The sequence below is a fragment of the Zonotrichia leucophrys genome, chromosome 17 (assembly GCF_028769735.1).
Source record: "Zonotrichia leucophrys gambelii isolate GWCS_2022_RI chromosome 17, RI_Zleu_2.0, whole genome shotgun sequence".
Lineage (NCBI taxonomy): Eukaryota > Metazoa > Chordata > Aves > Passeriformes > Passerellidae > Zonotrichia > Zonotrichia leucophrys.
In genome coordinates, this window is record NC_088186.1 from 10,780,729 (window position 1) to 10,798,852 (window position 18,124).

Genomic DNA, 18,124 nt, shown 5'->3' on the forward strand with positions numbered 1-18,124 from the left:
CAGTATAACACTGCCAGGATGACACTGCCATGGTGTCACTGCCATGGTGACACTGCCACGGTGACATTGCCAGTATAACACTGCCAGGATAACACTGCCAGGGTGACACTGCCAGGGTGACACTGCCAGGGTGACAATGCCAGGGTGACCCTGCCGGGGTGACACTGCCGGGGTGACACTGCCAGGGTGACACTGCCAGGGTGACACTGCCACGGTGACATTGCCATAGTGACACTGCCAGGGTGACACTGCCATGGTGACTCTGCAGGGGTGTCACTGCCAGGGTGTCACTGCCAGGGTGACACTGCCAGGGTGACACTGCCAGGGTGACAATGCCATGGTGAGCCAGCATGGTGACACTGCCAGGGTGACACTGCCATGGTGAAACTGCCACGGTGACATTGCCATAGTGACACTGCTATGGTGACACTGCCATGGTGACTCTGCAGGGGTGTCAGTGCCAGGGTGTCACTGCCAGGGTGACACTGCCAGGGTGACACTGCCAGGGTGAGCCAGCATGGTGACACTGCCAGGGTGACACTGCCAGGGTGACACTGCCAGGGCACACAGCAGCGCCTCTGCACCCTGGCCATGCTGCTGGGCAGGGCCAGGGCCCCGGAGCTCCCCAGCCCAGCCCTTCCCTGCCAGCCCTGTCCGTGGGGCTCAGCTGGGGCTGCTCTGGCCCTGCCTCAGCCCGGCGCTCTGATCAGGGAGCTGCAGCAGCAGGAGGCAGCTCAGCCATGGGCCCAGGACAGCACATCCCTGCTGCCCAGCCCTTCCTGAGTCCTCCCCAGTCCCTCACCTCTCCTTGGGCTCTGCAGGGCCCCCAGGAGCAGCACAAGGCTGGGACAAACCCAGGGAAGGGGAGGCCACAGCCCCAGCTGGGCCATGAGGGAGCCTTGGCCTGACCCAAGGCCCTGCCCAGCCGGTGCTGCTGAGAGCCCTGGCAGGGCAATCCTCCCCTCTGATGGGAGCTTCCACCTCAGTGAGGTAAAACCCACAGTGACCTCCTACTCTGCCAGCTGGCAGGGCACTGGGTGCTGCAAACATCACTCTCACCTCTTACAGACCTTGCAGAGAGCTTGGAATGGGAATGAGAAGGCTGAGGAGAGCAAAGAGAAAGCAGAACCAGGGGGTGTGACAGCCCAGAGAAGCAGAGGGACAAGGGTTAAATATGGTGATTTGTCCTTCATTCAAATGAGGAGGAGGAGGAAGCAACTGGCTGAAGATAAAGGCAATACCAAACTGGGCCATGAATATACACCTGCAAGACAAACAGGAGAACAGATATTCAAGAGTTTCACCTATGGCTGATGAGCCCTCAGAGAAAATAACGGGGGAGAGATTTTCCAGCAGTATCCACTTCCAGAGGACATAAAAGGCAAGTCCAAGCTGGGTTTGCTGCACTGGAGGAGCACAGAGAGACCCGAGGGACCCCCAGGGCACAGCCTGGTGAACTGAGACAGGTGAGCTGCCCTTCCCAGCCCTGAAACCTGGGAAGGGCAGGGTGACACAGCAGCCTGCCTGCCCTGCTGCGGTGCCTCAGTGAGGGCTCTGCAGCTCCTTGTGCTCCCTTCTGCTCTGTGCAGGGCTCCTCTCACCCCTCCCAGGCCCAGGAGATTGTTGTGATCCCATCATGGCTCTGCCAGGCTGTGGGGCAACCAGCCCCTCTTTCCTCCAACTCCCTGTATTTTATCCTCATAGTGCTTTTCCCAGGAAAAGATCTGATTATTCCCCAGGGTTGTGAGTGCACGGCTTGAGCCAGAGTCAGCTTTGGGAGTGGTCTCCTCACAGCTCTCACTGACACTGTTGCTCCCAGGTCCAGCCACGTTTCTGCCTGTCTGGGTTTTCAGAAGCCTGCCCCCAATGCTGGCCAGGAAGAAATCCTTCACCAGTGCCATCATCGGGGCGCTGGTGGCGCTCTCCATCATCGCCCTGGTTCTCAGCCTGGTGAGGGTTGAAGATGTGACGCTGCCTCCCACGGTCAAGGTGAGCCCAGAGCAGTCCCTGAGCCCCTGGTGAGCCCAGTGCCCCTGGGCAGGTGCTCTGAGCCGGCAGCTGCTCTGTGGGGCTGGAGGGGCAGTGGGGGTAGGACCTGCCTGGCAGTAGCAGGGTGGGTTTGGTCCCCACTTCGAGGTGCAGGCAGAAGAAAGTCAGAGGGGAAGGTTCCTCTGGAGCCCATCTCCACTGTGCTGTGCCAGGTTTGGAGATTACCTTGGGGCAGTGCTCCCTGTGCTCTGGTGTGCCCCTTGTTCCTGCCAGCTTCCCCCAGTCCATCCCTACCCTCACACCATGGCACAACCATCCTGCCTCCCCCTGTCCGTGCCCTGGGCATGGCTTCCCACCCTGCTGGGAGGGCTGGCAGGGCTGTGGCTGGGGGAAAAGGCTTTGTGGGCAGGGGCAGGGGGCTGAGTGCCCCTGGAGAGGCCCTGCCCAGGCTGGGCGCTGCCGTGGGCTCGCAGGGAGCACCAGAGATGGGAGAGCTGCTGGCCCCAAGGTGGGGCCAGTGCAGACACAAAAGGTATGTGAGCATGAAAGAAAATAAAACAAAACAGCATGAGGAAACAACAGGAAATGTTTGTGTGGGTTGGCATTGCAGCACAGACCTCAGGAGAGAGAACGACAGTCCCTTGGTCACTGTGGGGGGCTGAGGCCACGGCACAGCTGATGGGTTCTGTGCCTCAGACAGGGGTTTGGGGGAATCTTCTGGCCCCACTGCCCTGGCAGGGCCACAGTGGGGCCAGGGCCAGGCTGCTGCTCCCCCTGCCTGATTGTGTGTGGATTTCCCTTGCAGTATGGGATGGTGTTTGATGCAGGCTCATCCCACACCTCTCTGTTCGTGTACCAGTGGGATTCGGACAAGGAGAACGACACTGGAGTGGTCAGCCAGACCCTGTCCTGTGATGTGCAGGGTCAGTATCCCCCTGCCATGGCTCTGTCCTGCCCTGTTCCATGGTGGCAGGGGTGGCCTGGCTGGACAGCCCTGTCCCTGGGCTGGCACTGGGGCACAGGGAGCTCTGGCTGTGGCTGGGGGTCCCTCAGCACCTGTGGTGCCCCTGCACTGGGGGGGCTGGATGTTGATGGTGAATCAGTTTTTGCTCCTCCACCTTGGAGTGCCTCCAGCTGCTGTCCTGGCTGGAGAAGGTGTCACCCAGAGTGACACTGCTGGAAGCAAGGGAGACACAGGAGGGGAATAGATGTGTGAGTCAGTCAGGTCTCAGGGGACCAGGGGGCCCTGGAAAAGCACCGTTGTTGCTGAGAGGTGACAGCCCTCATTGCCCTGTGGCCTCCTGTTCCCACAACCCTGATCCCAGCCATTCCCATCTGCCTGTCCCATCCTGACTCTTTTTCAGGGCAAGGCATATCAAGCTATGCCAACAATCCCCCTGAGGCTGGCAATTCCCTAGGGGAGTGCTTGGATAAAGCCCTGCAGGTTATTCCTGCTGAGAAGCAGAGGGATGTCCCAACTTATCTTGGAGCAACGGCTGGCATGAGGCTGCTGAGGTACTGCTGGGGACAGGGGTGGCAGCAGTGACAGAGCTGCAAACAGCCAGGACAGCTCCTGCACAGGGCAGGGAGGAGAGGGGGGAAAGGCAGCTTGGTGGGGACACAGGGAGGGCTGAACTGTCCTGAGCAATGTCTGTTGGGACACCCCAGATGTCCCAGTTCTAAGCAAGAGATGTTTTTCACTGCTTTGTTTGTTCTTCATCATTCCTTAATAGCAAGGGGGTTGGGGTGCCAGCTGATGTGCCACCTGCCCAGGTGGATGGGTGCTGGTGGGGCAGAAGTTGGAGGCAACAAAGTGCTGCAGATCCTGTCCTCACCTTTCACCAGCCCATATTAGCTCTCTTCAAATGGCAGCCCTCATTTCATGGCCCTTGGTTTTATGGCTGCAGATTATTTCTGTGCCCTGGGCCATAGCCTGAAGGGTGCTCACTTCAGAGAACAAGAACAGCCCTGAGACATCTTCCCCCCTGGGAGGGCTGAACCCAGCCTGAAACCTTCCTGAAACCCCAGAGGTCAGCAACCAGCCTGGGCACAGCCAGGGGGTGATGCTCAAACCCAGCTCTGGCAGCACAACCCCTCCAGGCTCAGCAGTCAGGCAGGGAAGGGTGGCTGGGATGGCTCTGGGTGACTGGGATCAAGCTGCACTGCAGGGGAGGGGTTGCTGTTGCTCCCACATTGGCAATGCCAAGCTGAGGCAGCTGGGATTCACCTCGGATGAGCAGCTCAGACAAGCCATGTGGCAGGAAACCCTTTCAGACAGATTGCAAAACCTGGGAGTATGTGGAACTGGGAGAGAACCAGACCTTGTTTGTGTTTCCTCTGTTGTAGCTGGGTATGTGTCCTGTCCTTTGCATCCCTCCTAGGGAACAGAACAGCTCAGCAGCAGAGCAAGTCCTGGCTGAGGTTGCTAAAACCATGCAGAAGTACCCAGTGGCTTTCAGAGGGGCTCGGATCCTCACAGGAGAGGAGGAGGGGGCCTATGGCTGGATCACCATCAACTACCTGCTGGACTCCTTCACCAAGGTGGGAGAAGGGTGCAGCACCCACGCCTTTGCTTGTAGAGCTTTCTGATTTTCCTCAAGCTTTCTCAGTGCAGGAGAGGTCAGGGTTGGCAGCTTTGGGAATGATCCAAGGGAAGGAGACACATCCTCTGGTGTGCCCACAGTGAGTGAGGAGGGAGGACTCAGGAATGAGGGTGTCTGCTGAGAGCTCAGGGCAATCTCCACAGTGAGTGGGCAGAGGGTCTCTCGGGGACTGGGAGGTGAGTGCAGCACAGCTGGGCTCTGTGTCCCTGCCTGGGAAGCTCCATCTCCCTGCAGGGCTGGGAGACTCCAGCTGAAGGCAGCTCACACCAAAGCTCTGTCCCAGCCCTGCCACAGCTCAGTGCTGGGCTCCTCTGGGGGCTGTTGGAGGATCCTTGGATAGAAATCCTTCCTCCTGCCCCAGAGCCCTGCAGCCTCCTCGGCAAGGGCAAGTCCCCGAGCCTGTTGCCACCAGCCCTTTGGCCTGGGGGTGGTGACTCAGAGCCAGGTGAGCCCACAGGTGAGGTCAGCAGCTACTGACCCCCTGAGAGTGAGGGTCAGCTCCTGCTGACCCCCTGAGAGTTCCGTCTCTGCCGTGGCTCTGATCACTATCCCAGCTGCCTGGGCAGGGAGGGTGGAAGGGCTCACACGCAGAGGCCCATTGAATTTAATAACAAAAGCCTGTTCCCTTCAATGGGATGAGAATTCTGCTCAGGGCATTCTGTGCCACTCCTGTTCCCTTCAATGGGATGAGAATTCTGCTCAGGGCATTCTGTGCCACTCCTGTTCCTCCCCTGCTCTCGTTGGCAGTACTCTCCCAAAGCACACACCTGGCTTCGTCCGGAGGCAGCCGACATTTTTGGGGCGCTGGATCTTGGAGGAGCATCCACCCAAATCACCTTTATGCCCGAAGGTTCAGCCCTGAGCCAGAATGAAGGCTCTGAGCTGACCCTGTACGGGTACAGGTACAGGATCTACGCCCACAGCTACCTGTGCTACGGGCAGGACGAGATGCTGAAGCGGCTGGCCAAGGAATTGATTGTGGTGAGCGGCTGCTGAGCCCTGCAGCGTCACAATGCCAAGCACACACCTGTTAATGCACGAAGTAAGGACAGGCAGGGCTCTTCTGGAGAGCCATCAGCAAGGACTGAGAGCAAGGACAGACTCCCTGGAGTGTGGCAGGGCAGATGTGGAGAGGAGCATGGGTACAATGGAATCCCAGGCTGGTTTGGGTTGGAAGGGACTTTAAAGATCATCTGTTCTGCCCCCTGCCATGGGCAGGGACACCTTCCACTACCCCAGGCTGCTCCAAGCCCCATCCAGCCTGGCCTTGGACACTGCCAGGGATGGGGAAAATGTCACAAGGGGCAGTTTGGGATCTTCTGGCTTCACATGGGGTGTGCAGAAGTGCCAGGACCAGGCTCTTCTCAGAGGCGCAAAGTGCAGGGTAAGAGGCAAGGGGCACAAGCTGGAACATCTGAGTTTCCAACCAGACAAACAGGAAAAGGTTTCCCCAACAGGAATGATCAGATACTGGAATAAGACCCAGAAATGCTGTAGAGTCATTGTCTCTGGAGATCCTCAGAACCTGATGGTCGAGGCTCTGAGCAGCCTGCTCCAGTTGGTCATGCCTTAACAAGAGGGAGATCACAGGGAGCCTCCAGCTCCCCTGAACCTCAGCTACTCTGCGACCTCACAGCCTGAGAAATGTGAGCTGAAGACCTTTCTCAGGCCATTTTTTGTAAGATCAGAGGTGAAGAGCATCTTTATGGAGCTGCACCTCACCAGCAGAGCAGCCTTGGTGAGCCAGAAGGGTTTGCCCTTGCTGTATGGCCAGGAAAGTCCCATATGGGGACCCTGGATAGAGTTGGAGCTAGAACCAGAGCTAGAGCTGGTTTTAGAGTTTTAGCTGGTTTTAGTTTTGGCCTCTCTAAAGCTAGAGAGGGCTTTACACATCCCCAAAGAGGACCTTGTGGCCAGGGCAGAGACATGCTGGGTCCTTGAAACTGGTCTGCCTCTGTGGGAGAGGGAATGAGATAAAGCAGAGCGAGAATTAGCACTGGGCCTGTGCTGGGACAGCCAGCAAGGCCAGGACTGAGGGACAGGAGGAATTGGGAATGCGGTGCCTGGGCTTTGGGGAGGTGTTGGCTGTGTGCACACGCAGCCAGGAGGCTCTGGAGTGTTGTTATCTTGTTGTATTTCATATTTCTAGAGTCCCATACTGTCACAATCATATTTCTAAAGCCCCATACCTTCTCGGTGATATTTCTTGGGGGCAGTTCTTCACAGCACAGACTTCTGCTTGTTGCTGCTTCTTAATCAAAACTCCTTCCAAGCTCTCCCTGACCAGCCAGCCCACCCCCTTTTATCCCAGTTATCTTCACCAGCCACAGCTGCAGCCCAATTAAGGACATCGCTGCAGCCCATCAAAAAACAACCAGGGCTAATCAGGGCAAGGCCTATATACAGATATTCAAATACAACACAGATATTTTACTAGGACTCCAACTATACCGGCGGAGCTGCAGCTGCTTTTTGCTGTCCTCAGGAGTCGTTCCCCAGCACCCGAGTGCAGCACCCCTGCTACCCCAGGGGCTACGAGGAGCCGGTGTCGCTGTCGTGGCTCCGCGCCAGCCCCTGCACGGACAGCAGCGACCCGCGCCTGGCGCCGGGGGACAGCGCGGTCACCCTGGAGGGCAGCGGCAACGCCAGCGCCTGCCGGGCAGCGCTCAGGAGCCTCCTCAACCTCTCGGCGTGCGGCCACAGCCAGGACTGCGCCTTGGACGGTGTCCCCCAGCCCCCGCTCCGGGGACGCTTCATCGTAAGGCAAACCCGTCCCCCCTGCTCGGAAAGGCTCCCCCGGGCTGGGCTGTCCCCAATGCCCCTGGCACTGTCACCTCCCTGCAGGACAGGGCGAGAGGCTCCCCAGGCACCGCTGGGCACTCTGGGCGTTCATTGCCGCTGGGCGCTCCGCCAGCCACACCTCCAATGGGAACGTGCTGGGAATCATCGAATCCCAGACTGGTTTGGGCTGGGAGGGATCTTCAAGCTCATCCTGAGCCCCCCCCCCCCCGGCTGCCATGGGCAGGGACAGCTCCCACTGTCCCAGAGTGCCTCAAGCCCTGTCCAACCTGCCCTTGGGCACTGCCAGGGATTTGTTAATAAAACAGGGCTTGTCAATAGGAGTTGAAACAGCAGCTTCAGGCAAGGCTCTGGCTGTGCTGGCTGTGCTGCTGTCACCAGCAGGCACCAACCCCCAGCCCAGCACCTGCTGGGACAGGGACAGGGACAAACCTGTCCTGGGCTGGGACAAACCCCGTGAAGGAAAACCTCACCTCCTGCTTCGGGCAGCTGCTGGGGGTGCCCCATGCAGCTCACCAGGGTTTCTGTCTCTGTTTGTCCCTTGCCTTGCAGGCCTTCTCTGCCTTCTACTACAACTTCAAGTTCCTGAACCTGACGGAGGGGCAGCCGCTGGCCGCGGTCAGAGAGGCCATCGAGGGGTTCTGCAGCCGGAGCTGGCAGGATGTATGCTGCTCCTCAGCATGGAGCCACAGTGGGACACGCAGAAACAAAGGGCTCCTGGGGTGGGGGGAGGCAGTGGGGACCCCTCCAGGGCAAGGCTCTCTGGTTCTGAGCTGTGTCCTACGCAGCAGAGCCACCCTGAGCTCTGTGTGGAGCTGGGACTGTTCTGCATCCACTCCTTGCTCATTCACCCTTGGGAAAAGGGCAGCTAGGGCAGGCAAGGGCAGCAAGCAGCTGGGCTTGGAGGTGGGGTGGGGATGGGGATGGGGATGCCACAGAGGATGGTGAGAGCAAAGTCAGCTGGTGGCACCATGCTGAAGACAAGTCAAATCTTGGAATCATAGAATTCCAGACTGGTTTGGTTGGGAAGGCTCATCTTGTTCCACATCCCTGATGTGCGCAGGGACACCTTCCACTAGAGGAGGTTGCTCTAAGCCCATCCAATCTGGCCTTGTGCACTTCCAGGGATGGAGCAGCCACAGCTCCTCTGGGGAGTACATGAGGGTGGATAAGCCCAGAAATGTGCCAGCAGCACCATGGGGCAGGGAGCAGGAGCCCCTTGCATGAAGAGGCTGAGATGGAGAATCTGGGGCAGGAGGAGCTACAGTAAGCTACAATATGTGCCTCTGTTTCTGTTCGGAGTGTAAATCCTCCCCAAAGGAGCTGCTCTGCATAGACAGGCCCAAAATCACTGCCCAGCCCAGGAGTCTCTACCTGGATGCTCGTGACTGTGGAGCCACTGCATGCAGCACATTTCAGGGCTTTGTCTCTGCTCAGAAAGTGCCTGTCAATAACTCCCCTTCACCCCAAACATTCCCCACCCCAGCTCTCTTCCAGCTACCCCACAGAGAACCCCAAGCGGCTGCCCAGGTACTGTGCCAACGCCAACTACATCCTCACCCTCCTGCTCGACGCCTACAAGTTCAACGAGAGCAGCTGGAGCAACATCTGCTTCCAGATGAAGGTGGGCACTGCTCCCAGCCCCTGAGGGGGAGCAGAGGTGGTCCTGGGAGAGAACCAGCCCTACATTGGGGTGCTGGGGAGAACCAGCCCATGTTGGGGTGCTGGGGACAGCCAGACCCTGTGTGGGGATGCTGGGGAGAGCCAGCTCCCACACTGGGCTGCTGAGGGGGAGCCAGCCCCTGTGCTGGGGTGCTGGGAGGGAGCAAGCCCTCGTTTTGGGGTGCTGTGGAGGAGCCAGCCCCTGTGTGGGGGTGCTGGGGAGAACCAGCCCCATGCTGGGGTGTCCTGGGGAGCAGTGGTGCAGAGAGCTCTGCCTGCCCCCCATGGCACTGCTGTGGGCTGAGCAGGATGGGTGGGTGGCCCTGGGCCAGCAGTGGCTCCCCTGCAGGGCTGTCCCCTCTCTCTGGCAGGGCTGACCCTGTCCCCTCTCTCAGGGCAGGGCTGACCTTGTCCCCCTCTCAGGCAGGCTGACCCTGTCCTCTCTCTGGGCAGGGCTGTCCCTCTCTGGGCAGGCTACCCCTCTCTCTGGGCAGGGCTGTCCCCTCTCTCTGGGCAGGGCTGACCCCATCCCCTCTCTCTGGCAGGGCTGACCCCATCCCCTCTCTCTGGGCAGGGCTGACCCCATCCCCTCTCTCTGGGCAGGGCTGACCCCATCCCCTCTCTCTGGCAGGCCGGGGGTGCTGACGTGGGCTGGACGCTGGGGTACATGCTGAACCTCACCAACATGGTCCCGGCCGAGGCTCCAGCCAGGCTGAAGGGCCACAGCTCATCCCTGTGGGCTGCAGCCATCGCCTTCATCATCCTCACACTCATCTTGGGGCTCGCTGCCCTGCTCCTGGAGCTGTGGGTGTAGAGCCTGGCCATGTTTGGGAGCCCAGCAGGGACAGGCTGGGGCTGCAGGGCCGTGCTGGAGTCCCCCTGCTCCTGCCTGCATCACTGGAGCCAGGACTGGGTCTGTGCTGTGAGCAGAGCCACCTCCACAGCTCCAGAGAGCTGGGGGCTGCTTTTCCATGGGCCTGGCCCCCAACATGCAGACAGGCACTCTGAGGTTTGCAGAGGAGCTCCACTCCCATGGAGGCACAAGCCTGCAGAAGCCTCAGCCGAGCCTGTTTGCCTGCTGTCAGTGCTCTATGTGTTACAGACATGGCTCCATCCCTCCAGCTGGCCCTGGGGCTGTGGAGGGCCAGCCTGGCGTGGGACAGTGCCCTGGTGCCAGCCTGGTGGGGCATGGGGCAGGCACTCCAGGGTGCTCCATGCAGTGCCAGCTCTGAGCGTGGCCACCAAGAGCCAGCGGGTCCCTGCCAGCTCTGCCAGCCTGAGGGTGCTCTGTGGGACCCCAGCTGGCCCTGGGCAGGGTCTGTGCCTGGGGCTTTCATGGTCTTGGAGAAAGAACACTGAGCACCCACAGTCAGAAGTGTGGTCCAGACCCCTCCAGAGTCCATCTCATCATCTCATCACCATGCTATGGCATGTCATGTCATCATCACATCTCACCACCCATCTCATCCTCTTCCTTTTCACCTGGAATAAGGGATTGATGCTCCTCAGTGCCTTCCTGCAGACAGCACTGTCCCACCAGCAGAAGGCCTGGACCCCATGGGTGTCAGGATGAGGTTCCAGCAGGCTGAGTCCTGCCCTGCCCATGGCCTTTGCCTTTGGTTCTGCTCATTTTTAGCTGCTCTGTGGATGATTCACGCTGTTGTTTGCGTTCCCACAGTGAGCAGGAGACCTTTGGTGTCCCTGTGGAATGCTGGGCACCTCACAGCTCTCAGCACCCAAATAAACAAATAAATAAAAGGCAGCACATGGGGAAATGCCTGCTACTCTGCTTCCAAAACGTTGTGATTTTATTACTTCTGTCTCCCAGGTAAGGGCTGGTGACGACAGAGACTCGGGTGAGGCAGTGAATCTATGGGAGGTGTCCCTGCAGTCTGCTGGACTTTGGAGTGGAGCCAGCAGGGCACAAGGACAGGCCTTTCCTTCTCTGAGGAGGTGTCTCACTTCCCCCATCACTTGGCTGCCAACAGGACTCCCCAAAAATGTACCGGGGCCCCTGGAAGCTGCCTCTGCCATGTCCCAGCAGTGTTCCCAAGTCACCCTGTGTTGGGAAGGGAGGATGAGCCATGGGGTGCAGCTGGACTGGAGAGGAACCTCATTGCAGGAGAGGAGGCAGAGCTGTGCCATCCCCCCTCACAGGGCTTCCCAGCCCTAGGCAGAGCCCTGTCTCACAGCTGTGGGGAGGGTGTTTCACAGCTGTGAGGGGGGTGTTTCACAGCTGTGCCAGCTCCAGCTCACCAGACCAGGACTCGGGACCCCCAGGACAAGCCCGTGGCCCCTGGGCACACAGGGGGGATTCTCGGGAAGCAGCTCCCTGCAGAGGAGTGGCAGCAGGACCCGGCCTGGCGGCCTCTGGAGGCAGTGCTGCTACAGCTGCTCGTAGCCCGAGGAGTTTCTGTGGCAGCACGTGGCTGTGAGCAGGCAGAAGATGAGGATGAGCATGATGGCCAGCAGAAGTGTGGCTGCTACCCAGATGTTTCTCGGGAGCTCTGCGACTGCTGTGGGAGGCTCCGAGGGGATCAGGTTGGTGAGATTGAGCATGTAGCCCAGAGTCCAGCCCACATCTGTGTTAGCAACCTGTGCAGACAGACAGGGAAGAGGGATGGAAAAGGCTGCAAAGTACCAGGCAAACTAGAGAAGAGCCTGCGCCCCCAGGACCTGCTCCACAACCACCATTTCTGTGCCCAGCTTGGGCTGCAGGGGCCCCAGCAGTGGCATACACTGGGGGAGAGCACCAAGAGCCAGGCCAGATGTGCCAGCAGCTGTGTGAGTGTAGCTCAGGAGCTGCCCTGGGTATGGCCAGTGGGGCTGTGCTGCCCTGGCATCCCCCGTCCCCAGCAGCAGCAGGGTGGGCACAAGGCACTTCATGGCACAAAGTGTGGAAGCTGGGGGCTGCTGGACACTCTCCTACCTGCTGGACGAAGTGGATGCTGGGCCATGTTGTGATGTTGAATTTGTAGCCTTGCAGGAGGAGGGTGAGGATGTAGGAGCTGGCTGCGCAGGCGTCACGGAGCTGGGTCCTGCTCGCCGTGGGGAACAGCTCCTGCACCTGCAGAGGTGGGAGAACAAGGGCAGGCTGGACCCAGAGCACTGCTGGATGTGCCCATGCTGGGGAGCAGCCCCTCAGTGCAGCTGGGAGCAAAGAGACCCCGGGGAGCAGCAGGAAGCTCTCCCATCTCTCTCCAGGTGCACAGACCTTTGTGCTCCTCCTGGCTCTCTGCAGCTGAGCACAGCAGAGGATGGACTGGGGATGAGCCTTCAGGCTGCCCAGTGCCCAGGTGAAACACACTCCTGGGCAGAATCTCACCTGTTTCCAGCTGCTGTTGCATATCTGCCTGATGGTGGCATTGACCAAGCCCAGGGACTGCCCTCCTGTCAGGTTCAGAAAGTGAAGGCTGTGATAAAACCCCGAGAAGGCCTGTGGGTGTCGAGACCAAAGGTGACAGGTTATTGAAGCACTCAGGGCACTGATGCCACCCACACCTACACAGGGGTCCCTGCAAGGCCCGGCTCACACTGCAAAGAGCTGGCAGTGACCCTGGGGGAGGGAGCTGGGAATGCTGCCCACATGGACAAGGAATGGCACTGGGAGAAGAGATCTGGGGCTGCCTGGCACACAGAACAGCACCCCCCTGATGGTCTGCCAGAAAATCTCAGAGCTGGCCCACAACCCAGGAGCTGTTCTTGCACTCTGAGCTGGCTCACACAGGCTCCCTCAGACAAGCTCTTCCCATTTCCCTCAGGAACGCTGGCACATGGCAGGAGGCAGAAGCCACCTCTGAGCACACAAGAGGTTTGCAGATAGAGCCAGCTCCGAGGGTCCCTCTCTCCCCAGCCCGTTCCACAATCAGTGGCAGAGCAGACACCCAGGCCCTGCCTTCACCCTCCCCAGGCAGGGCACGGAGGCTGCTTACCAAGAACTGTCCCCGCACGGGGGGCTGATAGACCCCATTGAAGCCGCACGGCCCCTGCGCCCCGCAGCTGAAGTTGAAGAGTCTCCGCACGGCCGTGTCACACGCGGCTGGGTCCCCTGTCCCCGTCACCGTGAGGACAAGGCCAGGGCTGGCTGAGCTGGGCGCACGCACACAGGGGCTGTCGTAGAGCTCTGCCACAGTGATGTTCTCCTGGTACCCCTGGGGGTAGCAGGGGTGCTTGATCTGGCCACCCGAGCTGGCCTGGAGAGAGATGGAGCCTTAATGGGGCTGCAGTGCCACTGAGACCTTCCCACAGCCCATCCCAAAAAGCAGGACTACACCCCAGGAGGACTGGATGCACCCCACCTGAGAGCTCCCTGAGCAGCCCTGGCTCCTGCAGCGCTGGGCTCTGCCTCTGTCCCCGGGCAGCGGTGCAGGGACTGTGCTGGGAAACCTCTCTCTGGGCACAAATGGAGCAAGGCCAAGAGCATGGTGACAGCAGAAAAACTACACATACAGCTGGGCTGGGGAAATTACAAAAAATGCCACTGCACGTCAAGATGTGGGGAGAAGGGAGCCTGGCCGGCAACCACCACCACCTTCCACCCAAATGAGGCAATTTTTTGCTTCCCTAGATAAAACCCAAGCCTCTGCCAATTCCTGACTCTTTGCCCACAGGCACACCCAGCACTGCAGGGGGAGATGTGCCACGGCACTGGGAGATGGCTGAGCAGCCCCCGTGCCCCATAGCACCTGGTGCAGAGCTGCCAGCAGCATCTTCAGGGCCTGGCTCTGCCCGTAGCACAGGTAGCTGTGGCTGTACAGGGAGTAGTTGGTGCCGTAGAGCTGGAAGAACACGGACGTGTTCCTGTCCTCCACGGGGACCCCGGGCTGGAAGGTGATCTGCGTCGAGGCACCGCCGAGGTCCAGAGCTCCCAGAACCTCGGTGTCCTGGGGATGTTCCCATTTCTCTGCAAACGAGAACTGGCCCAAAACACAGCAAGGCTTAGGCTGAACTGCAGCACTCACACTCCCACTCCCTTCCCGCAAGGACTTGGGGGCCCCAGGGGCACCTTCCATGTGCTCCTGGCTCCCTGATTTACCCCTGCCTGCCCACATCCTCCTCAACCCACAGACACTTGCACAGAGCACTCAGGCGCGGCCTCTTGGCTGCTGAACATCTGCTGGGATCCAGACACTTGGAGCAGGGAAAAAGGAACCCTGTCCCCTGGAGGCCGATCCCACTGCCAGATCTCTGGGACCCCAAAATCCACCCCTGTGTCAGCACACGAGAGCACAGGGCCAGGCTGAGCTGGACACAAAGATCCTGTGAATCCCATTAATGAGGTGGAATCTGCAGCCCACAACCACAGGGAACCTTTGGCTGCCTGACCAGTGCCCCAAAGCTCCATTCCTCCCTCCTCTGCAGGTAAGGAAAGCTGCTGCAGCTCAGACAGGGACGTTCTCCCCACCGGCCCTCCCCTGCCCTCTCCCCAGCTGCACCTTGACCAGTGTCTCCAGCAGGTAGTTGACAGTGATCCAGCCAAAGGAGCCCTCCTCGCTGCCCGTCAGGATCCGGGCTCCGCGGAAATCCACAGGGTACTCCCCAATGGCCTTGGACACCTCGGCCAACACCTGCTGGGCCTTGCTGCTGTTCTGCTCCCTGCCAGCAAAGGCACAAACACCTCAGGTGCTGCACGCCCTGCCTGCCAGCTCTGGCAGCCGGGCTGGCACTGAGAGGCTGCCGTGCCCTGCCAAGGAGCTGCTCCCAGACATCTCTCAGCACTTCCCTGCCTGCAGGTGGCTCCTGCAAACCCCAAATCCCTCGCCCGGGGCCCCGGCACTCTCCCTAAAAACGCTGCCCGCAGGCTCTGCTGGAGCAGGAATGCCCACGGCCTGGCCGGGCAGCATCCCCGTGCCCCCGCCCCTGCGCCCCGGTGCCAGCCCCGGCTCTGGCGTGGAGCAGGAAGGGCAGGAGGTGCCGGTACCTCAGCAGCCGCATGCCGGCCGTGGCCCCCAGGTACGCCGGGGTCTCCCGCTGCTGCTCGGCCGGGACGATCTTCATGGCCCTGTCCAGGCAAGGCTTCAGGCTGGCGCCAGCCCCCGCAGGATCGTCTGCGTAGCTGGAGATGCCGGGTCCTGCCACAGGGAACCGGTGATGGAGAGAGCCCAGCGCCACCCCGCAGGGACGGCACAGCAGGGGACTTGTCCACCCAGGAATCCCCAAGGAGCTCTGCTGGCCTGCTCAAACACACTCAGGTGTCCCAGCCATAGCACCTGCCCTGCTCAGTTTGGAGCAGCAGATACCGAAATGCAAACTGCTCCCCCAGGAGCTGTCAGGTCACACCTGAGTGGAGACAGGGGATTGCTCAGGGAGTTGTGCAGTGCTTTGGGAGGCCCTGTGGGCACACGAAGCTGGACACAATGAAGGAAGGTGTGAACAGATGTGGTAAGAGGAGCCAAGGAAACTGAGGCAGGTGAGAAGGAGCAACGGACACATCCTGCATCCCAAGCTGTGAGGTAATGCACATCTGGAAAGGACTGGCTGCAGGATCTGAGCTAAGTGGGGGCCCAATTCCTCCCCCACCTTTGCACCTCCCAGTGACTGTAGGGCTCCCTCAGGTGCAGACGATCCCGACCCTTTCCTGTGATTCCTCTCAGGGCAATCTCCCTTCAGCCCAGAGCAGGTTGAAAGGGATCAATGACGGTGCTGTGAGGGTTTGGGACAGCACTCCAGGAGGCTGGGAGAGAGGGAAGGCAGCCCCCAGCACTCACCGGACACAGAGCAGGCCTCCACCTGGGACACGATGCCCGTGCCGTTCTCCTTGTCCGCGCGCCACCGGTAGATGTAGAGGGACGTGTGTGTGGAGCCAGCGTCAAACACCAGGCCGTGCTGGGGAGGAGAGGGGACACGGGCTCACAGCTGGCCTGGGGCTGCACCAAGTGCCACGGGGGTTTCTGAGAGCTTCTGCTCCTGCTTCCCCTGTAGAACCACGGGCAGCAGAGGTCTGCACATCACCCTCCCTTCAGCAGCCCTGCTCCACCTCTAACGGCCCCGGGTTCGCCGCTCCAGCGAGTCTCAGCCCAGAAAGGACGCGCAGGTCAGCGGGGTGAGTCGCAGAGCAGGGAGGCACCCAGGCATGGCCCAAAGCTCAGGCTGCTCCCAGGCCTTTAGCAAATCTGACAAAACCTGGCATTTTTTAGCAGACCAGCGGCAGAAAGCAGTAGGGAAGAGAGGTGAGAACCCAACAGGTGATCTGGATGTCTGAAAACAGGGAGGAGAGTGACTGGGGTGGCAGATGGAGCAGCTGTGGAGAGAACGCTGCACTTCTCTCTCCCACCTTTACCAAGCAGCCAGGACTGTGGTTTGGGGGAGGCTGATCTGCCCAGTGCCACCTTGATGAGGCTGAGTCCTGAAAAACTGGGCTAATCATGGGGAAACTTGCAAGCTGAGAGGAAGGCAGGGCTGATGGAGGAATTCGAGATAGAAAGGGGTTGGTGGGATTCGCAGGCTCCCCCAGGTCTCACTGGACACCTACTTTGACTCTGGTAGGAAGGACAGCATCCTTTGCCGGGAGTAGGACCAGGACGAAGACGACCACGGTCAGCAGGGCCAGCACGGCCGCCCAGCCGCATCCCACCGCCCTGAGCAGGCGCGGCGACATCGATGGGCTCTGGGGAGGTCTGCAGGAAGGGATGGATTGGGGAGGGGTCACTGGCGAGGGATGGTCTTTGGGAGGTTTGCGGGGAGGCGTGGTCTCTAGGAGGAGGGTCTGCAGAGACGGACTGTGGGCAGGGGCGGCTTTTGGGCGGAGGGTGTGTGGGGAGGGGGGAGGGTTTGGGGGGAGGGATGGTCTTTGGGAGGAGGGTTTGGGGGAGGGATGGTCTTTAGGAGGATCTTTGGGGGGAGGGATGGGCTTTTGGAGGAGGGTTTAGGGGGAGGGATGGTCTTTGGGAGGCGGGTCTGTGGGGCGGGATGGGCTTTGGGAGGAGGATGTGCGTGAGGGATACTCATTGGCAGGACCTTTGGGAAGGGGAACGGGGGATCTTTGGGAAGGTCTGCGAGGAGAAAGGGACTTTGCCCGAGGAGACCCAAGCCGCCTCTGCCCCGAGCCTCCAACCTCTCCGGGGATCCCCTTCTCCCTGTAGCTCGTGGTCCCCCCCACCCCCTAAGTGACCCCCTGGGACACGAGCTGGGCCAATGGGGACACCATGAACTTGTCTGGCCCCGAGCCGCCGGGAAGGGGCAGGGGCGAAGGTCCCGCCTGCCGCGGTCCGACCGTCCCGTACCTGTGCCCGGAGCCCTCTCCGTCCCTCGGTGGGGCGGCGATCGGGGCACAGCCCGGTCCCCGCCGGCCCCGGGCCCACGCCGCCTCGGCGGAGCAGAGCGAAGCGAAAGCAAAGCTGAGCCGCTCTCGGACGTCCGGGTCCGGCCCCGGCCGGGGCGGGCTCTGGGCGCTGCCGCGGGCGGAAAGAGCGGAGAGCTCGGGGCTGCGGCTGCCCGCACCGGACACCGGCCCCGGCCTGCGTGCCCCTGCCTGCCTCGTTCCTCCCTGTCCCTCTGCCTGTCCTTCTGCCTGCTCCCTCCCTGTCCCTCTGCCTGCTCCCTGCCTGTACCCCTGGCTTTGCCCTGTCTGTCCCTCTGCCTGTCCCCTCCTTTACCCTGCCGCTCCCTCCCTTACTCTGCCTCCCCCCTGCCTGCACCACGCTCCCGCACTCTGCCTGTTCCCTGCCCGCACCTCTCCCCTATCCGTCGGTCCATCTGCCCGCATCTCTGCCCGTACCCTGCCCGCTCCCTGCCCGCACTGTCCCAAAGCCACGGGACTCTGGCCATGGACAGGTGCTGGCCATGGGGACAGACCGGACCCTGGCAATGGGGGTGGCTCCCTAACCGTGGGGACAGCTCGGTGCCTGCCTGAGGGGATGGATCCCACGCGGATGGCTGTGGGTATGGATCCCATGTAGATGGCTGTGGGGACAGCTTTTCACCTGCCAGGTCCTTCCTGTTTCTGTCCCGAGCCCGCTGCCAGCCTGGCTTGCGGGGGTCCCGCAGAGCCGGGTGACAGCAGAGTGACAGCAGGGTGACAGGGCAGGCTCGGCCCCTCACGGCGTTTATGCCGCAGGTCTGGCAGGGGTGTC

The 18,124-nt window shown here is 60.7% G+C and overlaps 2 protein-coding genes across 2 annotated transcripts; one reads left to right on the forward strand and one right to left on the reverse strand.

The window, feature by feature from the left end:
- Positions 1–1,866: 1,866 nt before the first annotated feature.
- LOC135454892 (ectonucleoside triphosphate diphosphohydrolase 8-like) lies at positions 1,867–10,838 on the forward strand. Its single transcript, XM_064727489.1, has 9 exons — positions 1,867–1,989; positions 2,795–2,912; positions 3,354–3,504; positions 4,371–4,530; positions 5,340–5,573; positions 7,078–7,350; positions 7,944–8,054; positions 8,878–9,015; positions 9,685–10,838. The coding sequence occupies exons 1-9, from the start codon at positions 1,867–1,869 to the stop codon at positions 9,865–9,867; spliced, it is 1,491 nt and encodes a 496-aa protein (XP_064583559.1). The 3' UTR covers positions 9,868–10,838.
- On the reverse strand, positions 10,827–17,418 carry LOC135454890 (ectonucleoside triphosphate diphosphohydrolase 8-like). The gene is made up of 10 exons (XM_064727486.1): positions 17,276–17,418; positions 16,525–16,669; positions 15,761–15,878; positions 14,974–15,124; positions 14,489–14,648; positions 13,739–13,969; positions 12,986–13,246; positions 12,379–12,489; positions 11,983–12,120; positions 10,827–11,648 (listed from the first exon to the last, which is right to left on the reverse strand). The coding sequence occupies exons 2-10, from the start codon at positions 16,648–16,650 to the stop codon at positions 11,439–11,441; spliced, it is 1,506 nt and encodes a 501-aa protein (XP_064583556.1). The 5' UTR covers positions 16,651–16,669; positions 17,276–17,418; the 3' UTR covers positions 10,827–11,438.
- Between the last annotated feature and the right edge of the window lie 706 nt (positions 17,419–18,124).